Source organism: Periophthalmus magnuspinnatus, chromosome 7 (genome assembly GCF_009829125.3).
Source record: "Periophthalmus magnuspinnatus isolate fPerMag1 chromosome 7, fPerMag1.2.pri, whole genome shotgun sequence".
Classification (NCBI taxonomy): domain Eukaryota; kingdom Metazoa; phylum Chordata; class Actinopteri; order Gobiiformes; family Gobiidae; genus Periophthalmus; species Periophthalmus magnuspinnatus.
Genome location: NC_047132.1, coordinates 29,414,069 through 29,435,984, shown reverse-complemented (window position 1 = coordinate 29,435,984; position 21,916 = coordinate 29,414,069). Strand labels below are relative to the sequence as shown.

Sequence of the window (21,916 nt, the reverse complement as noted above, 5' to 3'; positions counted from 1 at the left end):
TTATGTTCCATTGGGCACCGCAGTTTTCTAACACGGAAGTCAGTGAAGTTGTTTCTTTAATTAGGCCGTTTTAGATGAATATTGCGATTTGAAATGTGTAAATTATAACATAATGATCCACGGGTGTCATAGATTATAACTATAGAGCAGACACAAGCACAATATGTCTTCTTTACGAAAATACTTTTAACCAGGTATTACAACCCAGCAAGAACAAACAAGACCGAACTTATTTAAAAGGAATGTTCAAGTAAAAAATAATAAAAAGAGGTTCTTAAGAGAGTAGTTTCAATGCTTAACTTAAATACAGCTAACAAAACAGAAGTAAAGAAATTACAATAACACGAAACAAACCAGTCGCAGAACGAGCCAAAGGTCGAGTGTCTCAAGTTACGAAGTTAAAGTTACAACAATCACACAGAGACACAGGACAGAAGTGGCACGCTGTCCACTGACAAAAACCCAGCAGGCAGCAGTGACAGGGGCCAGGTCCTTTTTAAGGAGCGGCAGCTGCAGGTGAAGACCCAGGAGAGGCCAGGCTCGAGGGCGTCGCACCAATGAGCATGTAGGACTCAGGAGCCAATCGGGTGCCAGCTTGACAGCAATGTACCAATCGCAGGAGAGGTCTGTCGGATCGATGCTCGCAGACAGACGCAGAAACAATGATCAGCTGCAGAGACTTGACATATATGGCTGTAGGAGGAGCTGGAGGTCTGGGGCCGTAACACCAGGACCAAACCAGCTCTAAACCAGAACTATTCAAATTCAAAAACGGGTCTAAAATGGGCTTAAACCAATTTTACACCAGGACTAAACCAGGTCTAAGACTGGACTAAAAATAACTCTGATGACTCTCTGTATCTCTCTCTCTATAGGGCCCTGATTTTGAGTTTGTTGTCACATAGTTTCCTGACTCGCGGTGTCTCTCTCTGGAGCTGCAGGGCTGATGTAATTTATGCACTGTGCTTTGTGAGAGGAGAGAGAGGAGCCGCGGTGAAGCCAGCCTCTCCACACTGAGAGCTCCTCTGGGAGTCAGGGGCGATTCAAACTCACCTCCTTCTGTCTCTCACCAGGCCGATCTACACGACGCTCTGACTGCTTTCAAGACGCACATCTACTGCCCGTACGCGAGAGGATTCAGATAACAGGATATAAAGCAAAAGTTCTGAATACACACGTGGTTTCAAAATGTAGTGAGAAACGAATCTATATGACTAATAGCTAGCGACCAGTTGGTGAAAAAACAGTGCACTTAAAATTTCCCACAATGCACCCTGAAAAGTAGTGTGCATCGGTGAGCGAACTGAACGCAACACGACTGAATGAAGTTTATCGGACTGTTGAGCTCTGATTATGAATAAATCACTAGTGTTAGCTGCTTACCTTAGCTTGAGCTGGTAAATGATTGAAAATTTCCACAACACATTTTTAAAAATCCAGTTCCTTATACGTGGCATCCAGGGATTGGGTGCTATTGTGCACAGAGCCTAACCTGAGATTTCAATATGGACTTGTTGTTGTGTGCTAATTGTGAGACTTTACAGAGCATTAGGCATAAATAATACACTAAAAATGGATTCCTGAGGTTTTATATCCAAGTATTACAAGAGAGAGTGCAATTTTACATGCTTTTTTTCACAGTGTATGATCGTGCATTGTGTTGTGCGTCCTGATTGGCTAAGGGACTGTTGTCCATCAGTCTCCTCCGTGCCGTGTCTTCTGTACAGTACAAAATGTGTTCAGACAAATTTACCTAAACGTTGGATCGCAGTGTGACTCTGAAGTGCTGAAACCTTTGCTGACAGTGATGACATTCATGACAGCGAGGAGCAGGTTGATGCGGAGCCCAGGCCATCGACGAGTACTTTTCACGCAGTACTAAGCCCATTTAATGCCAGCAAGAGCAGGTTTGATAAATTTCAGAAAAGCTTTGGACTCAAAAGTGTTTCTCTGCACGGAGAGGCGCCTTTGTGGATACCGCTGGAGCAGAGGCACGTGAACAACAAATTTAAAGCGATCATCGAGGAAGAGGGAGATAATATGCGAAGGTTTGAACTTTGAGAGTGTTTAAACAAGAGAGAAATGTGAGAAAATGTTAACGCCTGTGTGAGAAAAGTGTATAAAGTGTGTGGTGAGGGGTTTTACAGCTGCAAAACATATAAAATAATGTAAAAAATAAAGCTGATACTTCGCGGATTTACCCTATTGCAGGTTATTTTTAGAACGTAACCCCCGCGATAAACGAGGGACCACTGCACACTAGGAGTTATATTAGCTATTAGCCGAGCTAGCCTGGATACTAATCTGAGTTAGTATGCAAAGCCTTTCTAATCAGATGTGTAATTGTAAAGTAAATCCCCTCATCTCTCCTCTGTTGTGCCCCTTGTCTCAAACGATCTTCTTTTGTGTGCATTATGTAACTTTTCTTGTCTGCTTCCTCCTTATCACCATAGATTTTATTCCTTTGCCTGAAATGTTCCACAGAATAGCATTATGGCATTTGTTTTCCATGTACTAAACTACATGTGCTAAAAAAAACCCCAGAAAAACATGCAGTTTTACAATGGGCGGGGTCGTTTAATAGTGCAATATCATACTCTTGGAATATTCCTCGCCAAAGGATAACATCCCCACAGAGACGAGCATCTGCCAAACTCTACATCAGAAAAGTTGCATAGTACACCTTTAAAAAAAAACACATGCACAATTCGAAGGGTGTGTGCTAGACTTCAGATCTAACCTCGCTATTACTCAGCGTCAGACCTTTAGCGTGCCGCTCAAATACAGAAAAGCGTTTGGTTTATGCCCCGAGTCAAACAGTCAGCATTTCCTTCGGACTTTAGGCACTCAGCACTAATTCGGGGAAACAGGCAACCCATTTGATCTGAAGTGAGACTGTGTTTGTGTGTTATAGGACTGCACTCCATTTCCATGACGACGGAGAGGGTTGTTGGCGCGGAGATGAGGAGCGCGATGGAGGCAGACACCAGGAGAGCCAATCAGGTGAGACCTCCAGCAGCTGTACATCACTCCACTCAAGTCTTTCCATCATTCACCAGCGCCTTCCGCCCTTCTCTCTCTCCTCCGCTCTCTCCTTCTCTCTGTTTAATATGCAGGACAGCTGTAGGCACGGGCTGCAGCGTCAAGTCTCACTCACTTCACCAAAGACTCTGAATACTAGTGAGGGCTTATTCAGACACCAGTGCTTCTCCGCTAATGACAGCACCCTTCACAAATCCGAGCGCACGTTTTTGCCCTGACTAGGTGGAGGGTTTGAAATCTTCTTTTCTCCATGGAGAGGTTCATGTTTTGCATGTTGCTGCATCACAAAATGGCACAGAACTTTGCAATCTCCATGGAGACAAGCAGGTGACTCAACCAAACCGAGATTTAGTTTTAGAAAAGATAAGTCTATAGCTATACTGTGGAATATTTCAGGAGAATAAATTTCCACAGAGCGCGCGGCGGACATATAGACTGTATATATGAATGGACATAGCTAACCCGCTAGCCGCTGCGTTCCAAAAAGGAAGTGAGCATCGTCGCACTTCCGGTTCCATCGACTCTGGCCGCAGTTCATTTGACATAACTGCTGCTGTCAGTCTAGTCATGTTCGTATTGACCCGCTCTACGTGATCCTGCTATTTTTATTCCGCTATTGTGTCCGTAAATCAAGATATGAACATTAATAACAGACAAATCAGGCGCCTTCTTTCCGCAAGGTCGCTTCTGCTAGCGTTAGCAACAGGCTTGATTGACAGCATTGCTAAGCAGCCGCTCCCTGCCAAACAGCCTCGCTCCGGACTGGCTCTTTGTTCAATATGATGCTCACGGTCTGAATTCCTAATATGCGACTTAGCTACAGCTTCGCCGCTATAACTGCTAGCATCGATGAGCTTCATTTGACTGAAGCCGAACGCTGTGGGTGACGACACACTCACGTAGTCCACTTCTTTATACAGTCTATGGGAGGACCCTACTATTGACAATATAGTGATTTTTAGTCAGAGGTGGTTACCATGCTAATACCACGCTAATACTTTTATAAAATATGTGGTAACTCTTGCTACTGTAAGTCCACAAGTGAAACGAAACCTAAAACTGTTTCTTCACATTTGATTTATCATATTTTCCAGAGTAAAAGTCGCATAAATGTATTAAAAGATGCATAATAATGAAGGGAAAAAAACCCCAACATATTTAACATATAAGTTGCATCTGAGTATAAATCGTACCCCAGGCCAAACTATGAAAAAAAGTGCGACTTATACTTCAGAAAATACGGTAGTTACTGTCATTTCTGTGTTGTATACCTGGAAATACCAGAATCGGGGCATTACTTGTCATATTAATCCAATTCCAGTTACACCGACTCTTACTTTGTTTAGCCTCTTGGACCACTATTTTTTCAACTTGATTATTTCAGTACATCTTTTGGCTTCTCCATCTGCTTCTGTTTTAGTACAAATGTCAAGGAAATGTACCAGTCTTGAACAATGAAAACTATTATTAAATTAATAGTTTGTGTTTTGAATCTGCCAGAAAAGGACAGGAGGATGGTTCCACTGGCCCAAAATCCTAAAGAACTGTAGGAATAGAGAATTTTGGTGTCAGAAAAGCACCCAAACTAAAGTTACTTGCAGCAGTGTTGTGTGGATACTGTTCTTTACGAAGGTCAAAGTAAATGGTACACTGGAGTTTATTTTTGTCTGTGGCCAGGTCCCCGAGGATCACGAGGTGGACGATAGCTCGGAGAAAACTCCAAGTAAAGCATCCAAATCTCCTCAGAAAAGCTCCAAGAGACCCAAGACCGTGCCTGTCAAAGTCACTCTCCTGGACGGATCGGACTACGACACTGCAGTAGAGGTATGTCAGGTGTACTTAAACGCTCTGGTACGAAGCTAACGTAACATTGTGCACGCTCATGAATGCTAATGTCTGTGAAATAGCGTTAGGCCTGTCATGATAATCACTTTATCGACTTATCGTTCAATATATGAAGCTGGAGCAATACTTTTTGGGGGTCAGTATTTATCGTGTGTACATTTTCTTTGCACTACTAGGAAATTTTTGTTTATTTTTTGACTAAATGATAAGATTTAAGCGGTAAAAGGTTGACTTAACAACCTTCATGACTCACTACAGACACAAACTAACTATAAAAGTGTTTTGCTCTGCTGTTTATTCATTGCAGATCATCATTTTTTAACAGTTTTGTAGATTTAGAATAGTTTTTGTGGTTTAAATCTGGTCTTGGGCTATTGTATCAGTGGCATAAATGATCAATGTAATCGTTTATCGTGTATATTTACATCGGCAATATATCAAACTTAAAATTTTAACACTAAAACTGTTACTGGCCTAGTTAGGATTAGAGATACAATTGGATTCCTAAATTGGAAGTTTTAATTCAGTCTTTATAACTGAAACTGGTGTTGCGTTTTAGTGTTAATATAGTGCAAAAATATAGCTTTTATTTCAAAAACTGACTTATATTGGGCATAATAATCCAAAAACTCAACACTGACCTTAATCTGCCCCCCCATTTTGTACTGCTAACCACACTTTAGTACGCCTACAACTTCATTTCAACATTTTAAACCTGATATCTACTAATTAAATACTACTGATTACCTTTATTCTTATAATTTTGCACAAGTACTAATTAGTGCCCTTCCACTGTTGCGCAGCTTTGCTCAGACAAACTTTCTAAACGCGGTGTGTTCACTTGCAGTTGGGCGTGTTGACACTGTCTCAGATTTTGGCAGCTCACGATTCTCCTCTGGCAGCTGTTACTATGGCTCTGTCGCCGTGTTTCAGGAGTGTCATCCTCTAATTAGTTTGGAAGGGAATTTAAATAATAAAAAGAGATTGTGTCCAAAGTTTCACCTATTATATGGTAAGTTCTGATGAGAAATTCTGGATTTTAAAAGTACTATATTACGCAAAATTGACTCTTCGGAGCTTTAAGCCATGTTATAATGCTGTTAAACATACCTCGAGTGGTGTTTTGTTTCATTCACATGTTTCAGTAAGCCTTTATTATTAGTCTGTCTACATCTCCAAACCTCAAAATGCTCTATTCCACCTTGTGATGTCATGAAGTGGTAGTTTACAGCTACCTTTTACCTTTTGTTTAATACAGATTTTCAATTCCAGAGCTGAAATGATCCAAATGATTCTAGTGAAGGTGTATGGAGTTTAAAAACACTTCCTATATCACCACATGACATCACAAGGTGGAACAGAGTGTTTTCAGTTGGAGAGAAGAACTATAAATGTATAAATTTGTTCATTAAAGGTCATATATTACACTAACATGACTCTTGTGAGCTTTAAGCCATGTTATAATGTTGTTTCCTCATCAAAAGCCGACCTGGACTTGCGTTTTGTTTCATTCACACATGTTTGAGTAACACTTTATTATTAGACAGTCTATATCTCCAAACCTCAAAATGCTCTGTTCCACCTAGTGATGTCATGAAGTGGTAGTTTTCAACTTAACAGCTCCTTTTAAGCCTTTTACATTTAGTTCAGTAAGGATTGGTAATTTCAGGTCTGAAATAATCCAAATGATTCAAGTGAAGGTGTGTGGAGTTTAAAAACACAGTGGAGCACTTCCTGTATCACCACATGATGACATCACAAGGTGGAACAGTGTTTTTTTTTTTCAGTTTGAGAGAAGAACTCAGCCTAAATATGCAGGGTTTGTGTGTTGAACATGTGAATGAAACAAAACACAACTCCAGCTCTGTTTGTGATGAGGAAACAACATTATAACGTAGTGTAATATTGGCGTTTTAATGAAAAGGATTGGATGTGGATAAATATTGGGTGGTACAATTTAGATTTTCTCTTTCTTTAAAACCTAAATGAAAAAAATGATTCAACAAACTTAAAACTTTCTCATCCACTCAAATAACGTTTTTTTCCCAGACTCAGAAATGTCCCAGATTCATAATTCAGATTTACACTTTAACAGACGCAGTTAAACATGGTATTTCTCATATAAAACTTTGTCTAATTGTACTTTGTCTAAACGCATTCATCACATCAAGTTTGATTGGATTAATTTCACTGGAGTTAATTAAACTCTTTGAGCCAAAGCTGACTCTTATTTGCCCATTAAAAATACTCATTTGCTCTTCGTAAACAAATCTTAGCTCTATGCAGTGAAACCGTTTAAAGCGACGAATAAAACTACACTGCATTTTTATGTAGCTCTCCCCTCTTCCCCGCCATCAGCATTTCTACAATTACCCAAACATAATTACACAAAATGACTTCTAAAGGTTATTCTGTAATGCTATTAAGCACGCTAGTTGGGAGTTTCGGTGTCCCAAAAAAAAACGCTCTCTTGGTTAAAAATTCATGTCGGAGAGTACAGGGGGAAGCTAATACAAGATTTTTAGGAGGCATCCCAGGTTTGAGTCAGCATTACGCACCTTGCAGGGATTTTGGCTCCGTAACACATCGGCGTGAGACCGAAAGTGCTGCTATGTTGGTGTTCACGCTGACAGAGAAGGAAGGAGGAGGTGGGGGAGAAGGAGGGGGCGAACGAGACAAGCAATGCATTAAGGGAAATAGAAAAGCTTGGGTGAGCAATGCCCCCCGAAGCAGTGGTCCCGATGGCGACTGGGAGTGTTTGCAAACATGATTGCTCAGAGAATTCCCTGAGATACACCAGCAGTTTATTTGAATTTCACAGTTGCTCATCGTGATTGTGGTGTGAGAGAAATGAATTAGGTTTCGATGATAAGCTCTAGAAACCGGATGTAGAAAGCATAGTGTAGATTAATCCGATTTTTATGCCGATACGGTTCATGCAAAACGCTGGAACCTGAGCCACCCAGGAAGTGACACTCCAGCTATAGAACATTCAGCCTAATGGACAATTTAGACTTTTTTCCATGCATTTTTGTTGCTAAGTTACAGAAAAACTCCAGGCAGATTAATAACATCTCTATGGATATGACCGACAAGCATGTGATGTAAACTCTTCTTCAGAAAAGGTACACAGTGCACCTTTAAAGCAGGCCTAAAAAAATTGACTTTTTAGAGCTTTTAACCATGTTATAGCCGTTTCCCTTCACTATTTATTATTCCAGAGTTTTTTTTGGAGTGATTCGTGCATGTGTGAGTAAGCTTAAATCACTTATTTTCAAGACGTCATTTTGCCGATCTACCACCGTTGTCACCGCCCACTGCTGTCTACTTCATCGTTCTTCAGTTTTATTTTCTTAAGAAGTGATACACACAGGATTCAGGGCTTTGTATAGATGTTTTGCTACCAATGAACAAACACCTGCTGCTCACTAGTTTGAACTGCAGCTGTCCATAAGAGGTGCCGACTCTTTGCCCGTGTTCCAGTTCGACAAATGCACACTTCGAAGTACCGTTCGAAGTACCTAGCTCACGAAGGGTACTCATCTGTGTAGCCACCATTGTGCCGAAATGGGACAGACCTGCACCACGGAGCATACTTCAACTGCTGTCTGTGTGCTTATGTTACCTAGCTTACGTTCCATCGCCTAGCAACCGTGACTGCTGCTGACTAATGAGCTACATGGCTGTTGACCTAAAAGTGTAAAATCAACACTGAAATAATTACAGTTTTATTTTTAATTCTTTATTATTTCATAGAAGAAGAGTCAAGGTGTCATCGTCGCAGCCGTTTATTTTTGTTTAGATTGAATGAAGTAAAAAATGTATCTTTCTCTTTGAATATCTATAGGCAAATTTAAGGTTCGAGGTGATTTCTTCCCAATTGTAGCTCGTATTACATAACTTCAAGAAAATATACCTTGTTTCTCCCATAGAAGAAGTCATGCGCGGTGCATGATGGGATATAGCAGTGCGCGAAGTCTGCTCGGATGCACTCTTTGTTCATGGCGGATCTTCATGGAAATGCAGGGCTGCATTTGTCGGGTGCATGAAATGGGACAGGCCTCGTCTCGTTGGAAGTGACGTAAGTGCACTTCAGTGTACCTGATGAAGTGTGCATTTGTCGAATTGGGACACGGCCTTTGTTGTGATGGAGTTTACGGTGACGTCAGCTCCCATTGGTGACCGCAGTTTTCTAATGTGGAAATCAGTGGACTTATTTATTTTATTAAGTTATTTTAGGTGAATATTGAGCTTTAAAATGTTCAAATCATAACATAATGATACACAATAGATCTTTTAAAATCTTTGAAATCCACAAAAGTTACAATTGCCTACTCATTGTATTAGCCGGCAACTTGATCTTGTGTTTTAAAACATTAACATTTAAGCATTTATAGATTGTACAAATGAAATATTCATGTTTAGATACTAACTACTTAACTTATTTACTTTAATGGTGTTACTTATTTATTTACAGCTCATGTTTTATTCATAGTATGGCTCGTTTAGAAAAGGGTTTGCTCACATTTTCCTTAAGGCCAGTGACCTGTAGTTGATCCTCAGTACTACGGTGTATTGTAATATTATCCGCAGCTGTGTCAAGAACTTGTGTTATTGTGACAGGCCTGTGTTCATCAATATGTTAATCGATGTATGGATGTGAGTAGTTTAAATTCACATGTCACTGTCCATGTGTGGTGTCCATGTCTTTACATTTGAATACCAGTACGCAGTATACGTTCTCCTTCATTAGTCCTGACAGCCCTATGCAATTAACAGAACTGATCTAACTGAGCTGTGACACATTCGTTTACACACATCCATCAATCAGTCCGTTAGTGTCATTAATCACCCTTCATGTCGTACAGTCATCGCTATCACTACAGCCAAAACAAAGGGGTATTCAAATAAAAGGGAATTGGTTAACTCTATTAGCTTATACTTTATGAAACATAGACTTTATAAAGAAGTGGACGACACCCATAGCGCTCAGCTTCAGTCAAATGAAGCTCATCGGGGCTAGCAGTTGTAGCGGCGAATTTGGAGCGGAGTTACAAATTTGGAATCTCGACTGCAACCAAAAAATTAATCTGGAGCGAGGTTTTTTTTGAAGGTAACGCCTCGTCTCGTCCGCACCACTGGTTTGGCAGGAGGTGGGCGCATAGCAACGCTGTCAATCAAACCTGTTGCTAAGGCTAGCGGGAACGACCTCGGAGAAGAAAGCGGCTGATTTGTCTCTTATTAATGTTCATATCTTGATTTACATACACAATAGCGAAATAAAAGTATTTAATCATGTAGAACGAATTAGTACGAACATTTTAAGACCAAAATGAAGAGTCTGACAGCAGCAGTTAGAGAGAGAGGGGGCCGCAGTTTTCTAATGTAAAGTGAATTGGAGCCAGAGTCGACGGAGCTGGAAGGGCGCCCATGATCACATTTTATTTGAAATGCGGCGGCTAGCAGAGTAGCTCCGTCCATTTATATATACAGTCTGTGGTATGAATGCATTTATAAAGGACTACGTGATAAACTGCCTGAATATCTCACTTTGTTGAACTTTGATACGGGAACTTTTAATACAAGATCTCATGATTGTCTCAAAACTGAACTGAAATCGGAGAAAAGCTTTTGGTTATTTTTCTTACATTACAAATACATGCAAAACTGGATAGATTAATGCCACTTTAATAACCTGGTGATAAACATTTATACTCACACCATCTCCTGTTTTAATGTTTTAACCGGACCCATGCTGTTATTTGTTTAGTTTGTTGTTGTTTGCTCTTGAAATAGAGAGTCTGGTGCTTTCATCGGGCTCTCCCTGTATAAATAAAACTAAATGGATGAAAAGGAATTGAATATGGGGCTGCAGTCTTGTTGGTCTTCTTGCGATATTGGGAGCAGCATTTCGCCTCAGGCCTGGCCACCTGTTTTTCTAGTGAGAATCAGCGTGTCTGTCACAGGGCTGAGTGGAGCCGGACACATAATGGTCTTAGTAAAACAGTGAGGGGCCCAAATATAAATCTGTAGTTTAGCTGCAACTCAACCTGTCACCTATATTACTTTTATGACTGCTCTGCCGTTAAAAGTGAAGTTGATGCTTTTTGGAATAATGCAAACTGAAATAGACATAATAGACTTGAGTTGAGTATAATAATGATCTTAGAAAACTTGCTTCATCATTTTAGTCTTTTTCAGAAAACACGGATGGCTGATTATTTTTGTCGTACTTGTTTCCTTCTGTATTTCTGACCAATGAGGTTGTATCCACTCAGCTGATTTAAACAGGTTTTGGCGCTGTCTTCTTACCAGCGAAGGCAGGACGATATTGCCATCTGCAGTCCGACTTATTCAGGACAGTATCCCAGGTGTGTGTGAGTAAAAAAGCCCCCTTGTCCTGGTTCATAGTCCTGTGTGTTTACGTATTTTTGTTCAGATTAGCATTGCGATTTTATGAGGACTACGAAGTGCTACAGTGAATGGGCACTTTTGGTTCTGAAAGTAAAATTTCCATTATTTTTTCCAATACATGTGGAAAAAAGTAAAGTCTCATGTAAGCTAACCAGCTAGCTCAAGGGTAACACAAAGGGGGAACAGTGGGGAACAAAGGGGTCTACTGTCCCGGGCTCAGAATTGGACTCTCTTCCTATTCATTTACGTTAGAGAGGGGCCCCCTGTGAGGTTTCTTGCCCCGGGCCCCCAAATTTCTGTCGAAGGGCCTGTCAATATAGTTGTCCCTCACTTTTTTATGCAATTTTACAGAGTATGAATGCATATTGTGTTCTGCGTCCTGATTGGCTGTTGGACTGTAGACCATTGTCCATCAGTCTCCTCCGTGCCGTGTCTCCTGTACAGTACAGAATGTGTTCAGGCAAATTTACATAAACGTTGGATCGCAGTGTGACTCTGAAGTGCTGTACGTTTGCAATTTGTTTTCTCCCTGACAAAACCCACAATGTCGATGAAACTTTCTGCACCGACAAAGACGCCTACGAAGGTTTGAACTTTGAGAGAGTTTAAACGAGAGAGAAATGCGAGAAAATGTTAACGCCTGTGTGACAAAAGTGTATAAAGTGTGTGGTGAGGGGTTTTACAGCAAAAAAACATATAGAATCATTGTAAAAAATAAACCTGATACTTTGCGGATTTCACTTATTGCGGGTTATTTTTAGAACGTAACCCCCACGACAAACGAGGGACCACTGTACATATTTAATACAGATGGGAGGAAGGTAAAATACATTACTCAGACACAAAATTTGATTGCAATCTAGCTCTTTCTAGGTTCAAATCACAAATATAAAAGTGACAATTTAACATTTGTGAACTGCTTTTGCCATAATCAATAGTTATCCCGCCCATGTGCTTGAATGACATCATCACACTCATCTGAAAACTACCAGTTTGGGAAAAGAATGCGCATTTGACTGGAAATCCCTCCCACCCTTTGAGCTCTGAAGCGTCACCTTACACGCCAACATTCTGGTGGCAGGATTTATTGACTATTACCAAATGCATCTGTCTATATATCTTTGCGGAGGAAGAAAACTATCCAATCTTTCCTTCGTGTGATCTTGGCATATGATAACAAAGCATTTACTACGCCTTTAGAGACCATATCCGAGATGAAATCAAATACTTACAGGTTCAAAGTGTGTTTTTATTAACCATACGTCTTAAGGAGGCTTGACTAGCATGAGACTATCGCAGAGAGGACTCTAAACAGCTGACATCGCTCCATTAAGTATAGTGCTCGTGTCCCATTGGCCCGCGCCTATGATGGACTATGATGCGATCCGGTTATGATCTTGTTGGCTGCCCTGACCCCATTCACGTCAACTATATCCCTTTTATGGGTTATTGGCAAAACCACGTGACCCTCCCCTACCCATATTTTACCTAGCGGATCTATGCACAGCCCGGGTGAAGAATCGCGCTACCATTTTCCTTCAGACCAACCCCCTCATTTCTTAACGTCACCTGGGCCCCTGACACCGGTGGTATTGGACTTTGACAGCAAATCCATAGAGGTGACATACGAGGGCCCTTATGTGAAGCGGGGGAGAAAATAGCAGTGGATGCAAGCAAAGGAAGAGGTTGAAAAGGAGGTGTAAAGGGGGAGGAGGGGTAGAAAAAGATTATAGATAGTGTTTGCATGTTTGCATTTTATTAATTACAATCACTGCACCCACAGACAATGGGTCGCCGCGGTAAAAGCTCCCATCTGTATGAAGCTCTTTAAAGACAGCGGACAGTCTGAACGCATTTACTTCGTCTGCCGCGCGAGCTACAGTCAGAGCATCAGCGGGCTATGGATGTTTTATTGTTTCAAAGGGATAGATCATAATAGCTTTTGTGAAGTGCAGTGGGCTTATGTGGTAGTAGTAACTATATATTTGATCTACTGGGGGTATCAAATGGTTGGAGGGGATGAGAGAGGAGAGGAGGTGGGTGGATGGTTTTCAGAAAATGGTGGACAAAATGATAAAATAGTAGTACAGTACAGTTATATTACTGTTACCACAACCGTTTCATTTCAGCAGAGCGTTGTTTACAATGTCTTGCACACAGTAGCTTCAGGTCACATGCATGGGCTGTATATATAAATGGACATAGCTAACATGCTAACAGGAAGTGAGCATGGGCGCGCTTCCAGGTCCATCGACTCTGGCTTCAATTCACTTGACGTTGGAAAACTGTGGCCTCTCTGTCTGTAACTGCAGCTGTCAGACTCGTCATTTTGGCCTTAAATTGTTCATATTAACCCACTCTACATGATCCAGCTGTTTTCATTTCGCCATTTTGTCTGTAAATCAAGATATGAACATTTACAACAGACAAATCGGGAGCCTTCTTCCCCAAGGTCGCTCCCGGTAGCGTTAGCATCAGGTTTGATTGACATCGCCTGCTTCCCTGTTAAACCATCAATGTGAGCGGGAAGGGGCGTTACCTTCAACAGCCTGGCTCCGGATTGGGTCTTTGGTTGCTATGATACTCGTGGTCGGAACTCGTCTACAAATTCACCGCTATAACCCCTAGCTTCGATGAGCTTCATTTGGTTGGTGGTGAACGCTATGGGTGACGTCACATTCACTTATTCTATTTCTTTATCCAGTTTATGGTCAATTCCTGTGATTTATATATTTTGTAACTACCCTTTGCTTTGTTGAAAAATATTTAGTAGAGTTATTTGGCTTTTTTCTTTACTACATAATCCCATATATCTGGCTTCCATATGTATCTAAAATGTAGAAAGTAGTAAAAAAAAAAAAGAGGATATGTCCAAACTTTTGACTGGTCATAAAAATGTTCATGACAGAAACAACTCCTCCAACTACATAGGTTTACTATATAGGCCTGTGAGCAATTAATCTAAGCTTTTTTTCAATTTTTATTTATTTATTTGTTTTATCAATGGCTCTACAATCATTCCTTTATCAGAAAAAAGCAAACTGTTTGTATTAGAGCTCACAGGGTCTTGTTCATGCTCATAAAATTAATTAAAAAATAAAATAAAAAATAATTTTAAAAAATCAGAATCTATTAATTTTTAAAAATCATTGTGTTGTTTGTATGTTATGTTTTTTTTTTTTGTTTTTTTTTCAGCTCTCCTTGTGAGCGTTGGATTGGCGGCGTAAAAGGCAGCATGTTACTCATTGCACAGTTCAGGAAGTCGCCCTCGAAAAGCCTAAAATGAAGCTTAAAGAGAAAAAACATATGTGCGTGCCTATATGTATATACTATAAAAAGTCAAATGTCCTTTTATTTTAAATTTTACTGCGTCGGGTTTATGCTGCGTGTGGCTTTCAGATTCGGCACGGTGGTCAATGCAGTGTGATCCTCCCAAAATGGTGTAGCATTTTTACACGACATCTGGGTTTTAAGGGGATCCCCGCGGAGGCACTTTCGCCCTGTCGGTTGAACTTTGGCTGCACAGTCTTCGAGTCTCAGCTCCAGCTCCTTAAATGTGAAGTTCATACTGTCTTCATATTCTCTGGTTCACCGCAGTCCCATCTGTGTTTTCTGTTTATTACCGCAGGCACTTTCAGCTCGGTTCTTGCGCTACTCTGCTGACCCGACATATTGTTTGAGGTAGACACGGTTGTACCTCCTCTCCACATGGGGCTGTCCGGACTGGAGCTCGTTTTCAACTCACGGGTGTTTTGATCATGCGTCACATCGTTTTATGATAAAAAATGTCCAAATACAGAGATACGTATGTACAGTTTGATTTCTGTTGACAGTTTTTGACGATTCATCTCAGGAGGGTTGCCTATTCCAATATAAATCTCTAAACCATTGCCAAACTATGATTATAACCATACAGTCTATGAATAAAACACCAAAAAATACTCTCTGAAGATGTATATTTGGCTCTGTGCACAATAGCGCCGGGCAACCTCACTGTTAGCGTCACTACGTCCTGTACGATTGTAATATTTATGAGGTTTTTGCTGAGCTTAAATATTTAAAGATCAAACAGTGGACAGGGGTCAGAGGTTAGGGATTTAGGGTCAGACAACATGTTAAACACTACACAAATAAAATGCATTTAGAAAGAGACGTTTGTGTATCAATGCTAACGCTAATGCTAATTTTGAGCCATAATAACTATTAAAACAACGCCACAATCTGAAGTGTTCTACATTAAAAATAATTATGTAGCCTTTGTTTTAATTAGTTTGAATTTTAAGAGGTTGTTTTCTGATTTAATAAAAGCGTCTGTTAGCTTTGATACACCGTGAGCTAGCTAGCGTTCTGCTGTGCAAAAAGCCTATTCAACACTATACGTTGTCTGTTTTAGTACCATATTAATTTGCAAATCTTCTTTTAGGTAAAACAAATGACAGTGTGAGTACTTTTTGTAAAGGTACACCGTGCAACTTTTCTGATAGCCTGGCCTGCTTGTCTCCATGGATATCTTATGCTACTTGCCGGGAATGCTCCACAATATGGCAACAAACGTATCTGTCTGCGTAAAGACGAGTAAGTGACCGTGTGTGTCAGATCAGTGGAGAGGCGACTCCACTCACAGTAAGAATGCAGGTTATTGAATAAGCGCGAGACAGTTTTAATGTCATATTGTGGAACATTCCAGGCAAAGGATTAAGATGTAGCTGCTATCCTGCCTATTAATATATGGCAACTGCTGCATGGGAAACAGAACTTTTTTACCTTCGTATATTTTCAACACAGGCCAGGCTATCAAAAAAGTTACATAGTGCAGGAAGTTTTGCAGTATTCATCTTATTCCGGAAGTAACTGTGGGCCGCCATCGTCAATCAGGTTGTATTATTTTGTATGGAGCTGCCTATCTTGACGGTAAATAAGTTCTATAGAGACTCCAGTGGCATTTTAAAGCCTCCAGAGCAATGTTGACGTGTTGGTCACATGAGCATTGAACATTTTACACAGCCTATAATCTACTCTATATTAGCACTCTATACTTACTCTACTTTACGACTTTACGACTTTACTTTACTCTATGTTAGTGGCAAAACTTTTACCAAATTTTCCATTGAAATGAATGGGCTTCACTTAACCAGAAGTGCGATCATAAAGAAAGCACGGTCTGGAGCATTTAGAGCACATGTGTCAAACTCAAGGCCCACGAGCCAAATGTGGCCCCCCACGTCATTTTATGTGGCCCACAACAACGTAAATTAAAAGGTATGACTGTCTTAAAATGTCAGTTTACAGGAGATACGCAGTTATACAGTGATATTTTTTACATCTATGGAAATGCTTATGCAATATTTGTAATTTGATAGGTAATAAATACATAAACAGTTAATGAACAAGTTAAAAAAGTAGTTACATTTATTTTACATTACATCTGACCCTTTGAGAGCAACTGTTTTCCATTTTAGAGGCAAAAGTGGACGGGAAGAAATAAGGGCAATAGTGTTTAATCTTTAAGGAGACCAGCAGGTGGCGCACGCTCCTGCAGAAAAGTTACATTGTTTTCAAACTCTTACATCCTTTGCTTTACATTATATTTACATTTTGAATATATACTGTTCAAAATACTGTTTAGTGAAGCAAATTCAGCTCTTCCAGGCTAATTCCGCACATTAGCTCATATTACTGCACACACATACATTCTCCAAGGTCTTCTCTATTGGGTTACAGTAACATTTTATACAGTGCATCTGCCCAAAGCTCCGCTCACACGGACCCAAACACATTTAACATCACCTCCATCCTGCTGCAGACGAGCGTGTGCTTAATGAGCTGAGGCTGTTCGGTATAAAAGATTCATGTGGGATCAGCACTGGCAGCTCTCAGAGTTTAAAGGAGGATGAAACCGGCCAGCGCGTTCTGTGCTGTTTTCAAGCTCTCGTCCTACAATACCCTTGCTTTATTTGCTCTTCGACTGTAGCAAAAGGCCTATAGTAAGCATATTCACTGCGGATTTTGCTTAGGAAATTGGCTATTTTTGAGTCTCATAACAACTGGAAAAGTCATCCCAAGTTGTGCTGACGTGATACTAAGATTTCAAACTTTATTTTGAAAGAACAGACTCAAAATAGTAGTACTTTATGTATTATGCTGTGTACATTTGGTCTTATACTAGTTCTGATCAAGCCTAAAACTGTTCTGGAAATGTCAAATTAGTTTATTTTCAGCACCGACACCTGCCCAATTGAGTAGGTAGTTTCGAAGCTAATACTTGTACTGCTACCCAATATCGATTAGTATCTTATTTGCAGTACTTTTGGCAACCTTTATCCCAAAATGTTTAATCTTTTAAGTACATTTCTACGATTGAAATAGCCACTCCACAGTTATAATGCATCACCATAAAAGCAGACGATGAGATGCTGAGTAAGGCTCACTTAAAGCGCCAAAACAAAATACTGCTCATGTGGTTTGATTCATAGTCTGGGTTTCACTGTCAGGTCCATTTGTATATTACTTCGCAGGCCCTTCACTGACTATAAAAACAGGTCTACTGCGGTTTGTGTTTTTGTGGGCTGAACCTTCACCTTTATGATTTTCAGCAGGACTCCTGGCTACGTGAATAAGGTCGACCAACTTCTGCGGTTTGTAAGGTTCATTGGGAGTTTACGGCGTCTCTTTGCCCCGTTGTTTGCTCTTAAACTGTATATTTGAAGCATGTGAATGTCAGTATTTGTGCGTGATGATCATATCGAAGATGACTTTATAGAGGGTTGGTGCAGAAAGGCCCAGAAACAATTATTGTGCCCCTATAGATCCATTGAAATACTTTCAAACTACTGAAGCTTTGCGAGGTCACATGGCTCATAGGGCTTTCTAGAGAGTCCTCCACCTGCTTGTCTTCACGGAAATGCTATTGCTTTGTCTATAATGTTCCACAGTATGACATTACAGTGTTCCCTCGTTTATCGCAGGGGTTACGTTCTAAAAATAACCCACAATAGGCGAAATCCGTGAAGTTATTATCTGTTTTAAGGCTGTAAAATGCCTCACCACACACTTTATACACTTTTCTCACACAGGTGTTAACATTTCCTCACATTTCTCTCTCGTTTAAACTCTCTCAAAGTTCAAACCTTCGTAGGCGCCTTTGTCGGTGCAGAACGTTTCATCGGCATTGTGGGTTTTGTCGGGGAGAAAACAAATTGCAAACGTACAGCACTTCAGAGTCACACTGCGATCCGACGTTTATGTAAATTTGTCTGAACACATTCTGTACTGTGGAGGAGACTGATGGACAATGGTCTACAGTCCAACAGCCAATCAGGACGCAGAACATATACACTGTAAAAAAAAAAAAAAAACAAGCAAAATTGCACTAAAAAAGAGGCCGCAAAAGGTGAACCACGATATAGCGAGGGACAACCGTAAACTTATTCATGAATTTACACATGTTTTTTCTTTTTTTTTTTGGCTTATAAATCACCTTGAAAAACATGCTTCTTACTACGAGCAGGGTCACCTCTCCACAGATCTGACCGGCAACTTGGCCTTGTGGCGTCATCATGGCTTGTCTCCATAAGATACAATTAATGCCATACCGTGGAACATCCAAGAGAAAACAATCACATGTCCATTCAGACAAGCAGGTGCAATACACTCTACTAGTTACATAGTCCAACTTAAACCACCCAGACTATGGAACAGCGCCCTCTGCCTGTCAGATCCTGTAAGACTAGACTGAAAACCCACCTCTCCTCCCTGGCATTTAATACTAGCTAACGTAATACTAGCTTGTACTTTTCCTTTATATTGTGTTATCTATAATTTGTTTTGTTGTTTTTTTGTTTTTTTTTTTACTTTTTTGTGAATTTCTTCGGTCAGCTGAAGTTGTTTTAAATGTACTATAGAAATCAACTTGAATTTAACTGAATTGACTTGGAAATCAAAGTAGCTACATATGAAATCAGAACTACGGTTACCTCAGAGGGTCAAAACTCTAACATGACCGAATGTTTTTACTCGTAGTCTCTTATTTTCAGTGTGTTTAGGTGCAGTAGATTTGGCTTCTTCATTAAGAGTCATTACCACATTTACAAGCCCACTGTCCAGCCTCGTTTTGCTTGTGCGGCTGAAACCATTAGCAATAAATTGACTGAACGGGTAAATGGCTGCTAACACAATCAGATTACAGAGCTAGCTACAGAAATGTGATTGGCCACGACTGCAGTGACAACAAAACCTCATCAGCGAGGCCCGAGTCAGCAGGAATGGATGAGGAAGCACCTGAGACCATTGTAGCAATTTCATTTAGTGGGAAAATAAAATGGATAATGGCTCCACAAACTTATGCTATTATAAAGTCTCCCTCAGGTATTAGAGTTAACAACTACAACATGTATTTGCTGTAAACCTCGCGACGTTATCATCCACTGCAAGAGATGTAGCGCCAAATTCCTGGGCCCTGGGTACAAATCATGTTGATGGACCCGCACTCCATGTAGTTTAATGAAAAATGCATATTACAGACTTTGTGATTGGCCCCGCCCCAGTCCGATGCCCCGCCTACTGCCTCAATTTACCACTAAAATACAAGGAAAAACTGTCTGAGTGTCAGCACTATTTCCTACAGGGGGCACTATAGGCTATTTTTATTGTTGCTTGAATATCCAGTTGGTGAAAATGTAGCGCACTCAAAATTTCCCACAATGCACCTTGAAAAATAGTCAATATACAGATCAGTATAAACCATAATGCAGGGGTGTCCATACTTTTGTCATTAAGGGCCACATATAAAAACACAGACAAAGCTGAGGCCCGATTGAGGGACATGGACTGGTCACCAACACAGTGAATACTTCAAATCTGTGTTATTATTACAAGTTAAACTGAACCACTAGACCTTTATTCACGCTCATCCTCAGTGGGACACATTAAATATTTGATATGGGCTTGTTAAAGTAGATTTTCAGAAATGTACAGTAAAAAAGTACTGTTTAAAGTAATATGGGCCAAGAAAAGTTGGTCTCAGGGCCGCATTTTGCCCCCGGGCCACAGTTTGCGAGAGTTGGAAAAACAACAGCGCGGCGACAGGTTTTTAACTGGACACAACACGACTGAATGAAGCAGACGGAAGCGCTGGTTTATCTCAGTGTTGATCCTGATTATGAATAAAACACTTTTAAATTAACTTACTGTATAAAGTTGCGAGCGTTAGCCACTTACCCAAGCTTGAGCTGTTAAAAGAGCGATCATTTTTCCACGTCTTAGGGAAAAAAATGAATCATCCAGTCCATTTATGTGAGATCCAACTTGACAAATAACTTGTATGATTATTATTAGTCCATAAATACTTAATACCAGTTGAATCTGATCATTATTTATGGCAGAAATCAAGTTTTATCAGAGTTTAGCCTTTAGCGCCTTTATTTTAGTCACTTTAACTACGTAAATAAGTTTAATTTTGTACCATTTTACAATTTTAATCTGCGATACTATTTTAACATCTAACCTGGAACGCAATAAACAACTTTGGATCAATATGTAAAAATAAAAGCAGCAGTTTCCAAGTTAACGTCTCCTTTTACCTTTAGTTCAGTGGAGATTAGCAATTCTAGAGCTGAAATCATCCAGAAACACAGTTGAGTTTTACCACATGACATCACAAGATTTTTCTGTTTGAGAGAAGAACTATGGAGAAATATCTGTTTGTGATGAGGAAGCAACATTGTAGCAGTAATACAGGGCCTAGAAACTAAGAAAAGAGGTTCACAGTGGTGGATAAAATCACTGTATGGAGGTTGTAGGTTCAGATTGGAAATGTTTAATCACTCAAACAGTTCAGTGCCTCAATCTTTGCATTTACATTTCACATACATCCTGGTTTGGTTTTGTTTGAGCCTGATTTAGTTTGGTCTAGTTCTAGTCCCAGTTTCGCCCTAGTCTAGTCCAGGTTTAGGCCAGCTCCAGATTCAATCCCAATTTTGTGAAGTGTGAACGTACCCTGACTCTACACTTTAAAGTTTGCACATGTGACAAAGAAATGGCTAATATTACGCAAGTTTGCACCCATTAGTGAATGTGTATGAAAGAAAGAGTATTTGATTGTGTGTGAGTGAACTGAATGTTTTTAGAAATGGATGTATGTACCATATTATTACAGGTCTTTCATCCACCTACACCAAACTGTTACTCTTACTTATCATCACTCTGTCCAGGGACGACATGTGGAAATTAGTATTTTTGCTATAACCTGGCAACATACAGTACATCTTTCTTGTTTTTTAAGGTCAATGTGTTGTTGTGTACTGTCCCTGTCCAAATAAAACCATACTATACCATACCATACACTCCTCTTCCTACTGCAAACATAAATAAATGTAAATAAATAAAGATATAAATAAATATGTGTAGTTTTATAGCCAAATATGATGAACATTGAGGGACACAAGCTGACGAGACAAGATAATTCAGGTGACTACAGGTTCAGTTTCTTAATTATTTGGTTTATTATTATTGGTGTGTTCATTTTAAAGATATAATATTTCGTTTTGAATTGTTAATTACTACTACAACGGTGAAACCATGAGTAGCCTGCAGTCCTGGATCTACCGCATACAAACAG

General features: G+C 40.1%; 1 protein-coding gene across 1 annotated transcript in view; it reads left to right on the top strand.

Moving 5' to 3' along the window:
* Positions 1-21,916, top strand: part of si:dkey-178k16.1 (band 4.1-like protein 1) — a 103,751-nt gene that overhangs the window by 38,850 nt on the left and 42,985 nt on the right. The window contains exons 2-3 of the mRNA XM_055223170.1: positions 2,915-3,003; positions 4,720-4,866. Coding sequence (XP_055079145.1) covers positions 2,932-3,003; positions 4,720-4,866 — 219 coding nt within the window. The 5' untranslated portion in view covers positions 2,915-2,931. The remainder of the gene's footprint in view (positions 1-2,914; positions 3,004-4,719; positions 4,867-21,916) is intronic.